We start from the raw sequence: 6,000 nt of genomic DNA, 5'->3' as shown, positions 1-6,000 counted from the left end.
CATATATTGTTTTGCAAAGGAATATCATTATTATTTAAAATTACTGTTTAGATAGTAGTTTTTAAATATCTATATTTTTTGACAGAATTTGTTGTTATTTAAGAGTATATGAGGCTTTCCGCCTTTCCAAAGCATCGCAGGAAAAACAATTATGAGCAAATCTGGAGCGTACTTGTTGTTGTTATATTAATTCAGTACATCAAAGAATTATATTATAAATTGCCAAATTAACAGGAATTTGAACTATATTAGCACAATAATTTGTATATAATCAGCATTTATGCTATACACATACATGTGCACATACAGTTAAAAAAATTTTTAATTCAGTTTCATTTTTTCTAATTTGTTGATATGCATTTTTTTTACAAATCGGAACAAAATTCTAATATTCATTTGCATAATTTATGCTGTTAACTAGCAATAGAATTTTAAAGATAATTTTTTAATTTGGGAAATAACTCCACTGTATTAATTGTTCTAATTGTTACATTCCTAAAGTGTAAAATATAAAAAGAGGCCAAATTTGATATCAATGTAATGATTGAGAATATTTTATAAGTAATTAAAATTGCCCAATCAAATAAAATTTGTAATATTGGGTTGTTTTTGATAGCTAAAAAGAATGCAACACATTAACGCTACATGAAATAGGAATTAGAATTATAGTGTTAAATTTAATAATTACTTCATTAATTCTCTCTGAAATATCTAATCCTAAATTTAGCTTAGCAAATTGGAAAACTTACAAAATAAGCATGCAAAAGATTATTTACTATTTCAGTATTTTAAAAGGTAAGAAAATAAACCACTTTATATATTACGAGAATCCATTTTACTGCAATCAAATTATTAAATATTTTTAAAACTTAGAAAAGGATACAGTTTGCTTCTATTTTCTGAGATTTAGGAAGACCAGGAAGATTGATGATGACTAGCTGAGCATTGTGAGATTTTGTAACAATTACTTCATTGAGTTTAACAGCAGTATGCATGCGTCTTACATTTGCTTCATCTCTGTAAATAAATATAAATTAAAACTGAGAAAGGTTTTTCAAACTTTTGAGATTTAAGAAGCACAGAGTGCACCATTGCATCTCATATTATTAGACATTTTTTTTATCATCATCCTAATAAGAACTGTTTGGCACTTTTCCGGTCAATGTTATTTACTTCTTATGATGATCAGACCAACCTCTCTCTCTTTTTTTTTGTATTTAGAATAGATGCTAAGATTAAATTGCTACAATAAATAATGCCTGTTTTAAAAGATTATAATATATCGAAATGTTCGAATTAGTATTATTAATATAAAACCTTTTTACTACTCAGACACCTTATACTTCTGAGAAATTATTAATTTAATAATGCGAACGTTTTCTACCTGTTCCACAGGTCATCTTCAAGCAATTTTTACTTTTGGAATGTTATCTCGTGCAGGATCGAATGTATATGCGCACGATATTTCAAATTTTAAAAAACCGTTGGAACATTCCATGTAAAATATAAAATATAAACAATAATAAAAACATTAATAAAATTAATTAAATAAACGTATTGATCTGGGATGTATGTTGACATAATATATATCTATATTCTATACGGGATGAGGATACGTTGTAAGCTCGATTAAATGGGGTGTTTGTCAATCATGTATTTCCACGCAGTTGGCAAATTCGTTGCGTCTTTATAATTCAAACATCTACCTGTTGTCCCTGATCTGTATATTTCAAATTTTTCCATGGTTAATGCTAACGATGGTGAGCGTACTTGTTTGATAACTTTGGCTTCATTCCAATTAATAATGCTAACAATGGTGAGCGTACTTGTTTGATAACTTTGGCTTCATTCCAATTAATAATGCTAACGTGAAATATCGTGCGCATATACATTCGATCCTGCACGAGATAACATTCCAAAAGTAAAAATTGCTTGAAGATGACCTGTGGAACAGGTAGAAAACGTTTGCATTATTAAATTAATAATTTCTCAGAAGTATAAGGTGTCCGAGTAGTAAAATTTTGAACTCTGAGCATTTATTCAAGTAATATAAAACCTTATATTAAAATTTCATAAAATTTTTTGAATTTTTCAAATTTATGATGGTCACTCCGAAAGGTTCTGGATACGAAAAAAACAGTCTGTTATATGTTACCGCCAAACATTTTCTGTACATGTGTTTAATGGTAACCGGTGTCCTTGAAATTTCCTGCACGCAGGAAGCGGCTGACTTTGGAAGTGCCACCAAATCTGGATGTTGAAAATGGAGCTGAAGTGGGAGCATTTCTGAACAATGATGTTATATGACTTTAAATCTGGTTTGTCAGAGTCCCAGTGCCTCCACCGTTTGCAAGAAGCATTTCCTGTTTCTTGTCTATCCAGAATGCAAGTATTCTGGTGGTTCAGAGAACTTAGACGTAACAGAAACAGCCTTAAAGATGGAGAGAAGCAGTTTTCCGGTCAACATGTTTCATGTCAAGAAACTGCTTAGAGAAGATCCTGTATATTCCATAAGGATATCTTTGGTATTGGATTGGCAGCAGTGAATGGTGACTTGCACAATCATCTTCATGTCAGGAAGATCAAGAATGAGGCCTCCACTAAGACATTCTCTGATTGAACAGCAAAAAGAAATTGTATGGAATGGTGGCACTATATACTAGAAAAATTTCAACAGGGAAGCTCAAAACGTGTGTGGGACATTGTCACTGGTGACAAGACCTGGATCTACCAGTATGATCTCAAAAGCAAGAGAAAGTCTGCAGTTTGACAGATGGTGCTTTGTCGGAGAAGACCCAAAGTCAAATGTCAAGAAGTGTTGGTCAGAAAATGGTAGTAACATTCTTTGGAAGACAGAGTCATGTTGTCACCATAGTCCTTGAAGTTAAGAAGACAGTTGATGCTGAGTGGTATGTCACCATTTATCTTCCTCAAGTCTTTCAAGAAATTTGCAAACAGTGCCCTAAAACAAGCCTTCGTGGACTGTTACTGCACCACAACAATGCAACGGCACCTACAGCAATGAGAACTGTAAACTAGTTGAGAGACTCTGGAGTGCAGTTGATCATTCATCCACCTTATAGACCAGATTTAGCACCCTGCAACTTCTGTTTTCCAAAGCCAAGAAGGTCCTCAAGGAATGTTGTTTTGAGAATCTGAAAGAGACAGTTGCTGCATAGAGACACCTTGGCAGACATCTCAGAAGACAGGTGACAGTGCTTGCAAAGCTGGTTCTACTGCATGCAACAGTGCATTGAGCATCAGAGAGAGTACTTTGGGAGGATATGAGGACAGACAGAAAGTAACAATACACAGGGCCATTGTAACTGGAAACTTTCAGAGTGGCTCTCACATTAGATAATCTTTGATACAATGGCAACAGATTGAATATGCCAAATTTTCTTTGAGGATGTTACAAGATGAGCATAACTACCTTAATAAGTTGAAATTAAATTATTTATTAAGGTAGTTATACTACTTTTGTATTAACATATTTTTAGACCATATTTTATTGTTTAAACATTCTTTTTATAATCAAAAAATAACCTGAATGATTAAGTTTAAGTTGTTCATATTATCTATAGAAAAGTTTAAATTTCTTTAATTTCCTTTCTTTCTATAAATCTTGGAGAAAAAAAATTGCCCAGATAGTTATGCTAATAAATTCACATATAATGTAAACAAAAACTGAATTTTGTAATTAACCAGTTTATGATTATGAACATTTACAGATAATTACACTTAAATATCAGGTCAGTCCATAAGTCCATGCACATTTTTATGACCTTGAGAAAAATCTTGTTTTGCTGTTAAAAATGTCAGTCTATGTGATAATTTTTACACTAAAGTGTTAAATTGGATCTCATTCATATAATACTGTTCAGAATTGTGAACGTTTCAGTTGTTTATTTTGGTTAAAATGGAAGTAACTGATGAATACAAAAGACATGTTTTATACTTTTTATTTTTAAGTGGTGAGAATGCTACAAATGCAGCCAAAAAAATAAATACTGTAAATAATCAAATTGTAATTAATGCAAGGACTGCGCAGAAGTGGTTTGAAAGATTTAGAAACAATGATTTTAGTGTGGAGGATAAGGCTCGTACTGGAAGACCCGTTGACTTTGATGATGATGCTCTCTCTGCACCAGTTGAAGCAGAACCATCTTTAACAGTTGATGAAATTGTGGAACGTTTAAATTCATCCCATGGAACTGTTCATAGACACCTACAACAAATCGGAAAAGTTTCAAAGCTAGGAAAATGGATACCACACGAACTGTCAATAGCTAACCGACAACGAGGTGTAAACATTTGCCCATCTCTTTTATCCCGTATTGCTTTAGAACCTTTTCTTGGTAAGCTGGTTACTGGAGATGAAAACCGGATCCTCTATAATAATGTGACGAGAAAAAGACAATGGATGGATTGCGACAAGCAGCCAAAACCGACTGCAAAAGGTGGGTTGCATCCAAAAAAAATTCTTTTGTCTGTTTGGTGGGATATGTCAGGTGTAATTCACTTTGAGCTGTTAGAACCTAATCAAACAATTACAGCTCAAATGTATTGTGAGCAATTAGAGCGTTTAAAATGAAAAATTGAAAAAAAGTCGACCGTCGTTAGTGAACAGAAAGCAGGTTCTCTTGTAGCATAACAATGCCAGACCACACGCTGCAAAAATAACTGTACAGAAACTTGATAGCTACAACTGGGAAATTTTACCTCATCCACCATATTTGCCAGATATTGCTCCCAGTGATTATCATCTTTTTCGCAGTTTGCAGAATTTTTTAAAAGGGAAAACTTTTGAGGATGAGAACAATGTAAAAAAGGCTATTTCTGAATATTTTGATTCAAAACCGAAATCATTTTACGAAGACGGGATTAAAAAGCTACCATCAAGATGGCAAGAAATTGTACAAAATAATAGTGAATACATTATAGATTAAAATAAAATTTAATTAAAATTTTTTGCTGCTTGTTTTGTAGATAAAAATATGCATGAACTTATGGACTGACCTGATAATTAACTTTCAGAACCATTTGTGATTTCTTTTCTTGGAAAATTACTTTGTCAACATCTATTGAAAATGTTGATAAGGATTCATGTCTATAAATAGGTTAATTCAATTAACGTAAAAAATAAATTGACTTCTTATATCTGAAGTTTTCAAATTATCATCTTTGCAATGTTATGTTATGCTTGTCCAGTTTGGTCTGGATTATTTGTATACATTGGAAAAAGTACACAGTATTTTTTAACAAAACCTCTTCAGAGTTGACCATAGTGTTCCAGGTTATACTTTATATCATGACACTAATAGATTTTGGCGTTAACATTTGCTTTTATTACAAATGAATGTTTTTAAAATATAAGGGATTCTCAAGATAGAGACAAGACAACAGCTGTATAAAATACTATCTCACACAATTGAGTCTGTAATAATTGGATACCAAAGTTAAAGCTAATTGCTAGTTTTGGAATTTTGCCGACTAATTCTAATGAAGAAGGCTGAAAGTTAGAATATGTAAATTAAGAGCATATCCGAAGAGAGAAGGATTTGTTGGATAATTCTAAGTTTTACCCTTGGTACAGAGTTCTGTTAACTTCTTTCTGACCTGACATGCACACATACATACAGAGATAAGCCTATGTTTGACATTGAAGAGTTTTTTGCTCAATTCAGACAAACATTTTTTGTTTTAGATCATTTTATTTTACAGTTTGTGAGGTAATTAGTGGTTTAACATCTATACAATATTTCCTTACATTTAGTACCTGCACAGAAGCAAATTTCAGAGACTGTTTTATGTTTTATAATTCTAATTTTGTTTAACTTTTTTTATTGCAGCTATTATATATTAGTAAGTAGCTCCCTTTTCTGACAGGGTACTAACAGATTACACTCTGTTTATAACATTAAACAGATTGGAATATTTCAAGCAAAATTGTATATAGGTCTTAACTTTATATGAATACTGCTAAAACTACTTAATAAA

General features: G+C 31.9%; 1 protein-coding gene across 1 annotated transcript in view; it reads right to left on the bottom strand.

Annotated features, from left to right (window-relative positions):
* Positions 1-854: 854 nt before the first annotated feature.
* The window catches only part of LOC136984363 (solute carrier family 12 member 6-like), an 83,407-nt gene continuing 78,261 nt past the window's right edge, over positions 855-6,000 (bottom strand). The window contains 1 exon segment of the mRNA XM_067281321.1: positions 855-1,017. Coding sequence (XP_067137422.1) covers positions 870-1,017 — 148 coding nt within the window. The 3' untranslated portion in view covers positions 855-869.

This window comes from Centruroides vittatus, unplaced genomic scaffold (genome assembly GCF_030686945.1).
Source record: "Centruroides vittatus isolate TY-2023 unplaced genomic scaffold, ASM3068694v2 contig_917, whole genome shotgun sequence".
Taxonomy (NCBI): domain Eukaryota; kingdom Metazoa; phylum Arthropoda; class Arachnida; order Scorpiones; family Buthidae; genus Centruroides; species Centruroides vittatus.
This window is presented reverse-complemented; position numbering and strand designations above follow the sequence as displayed.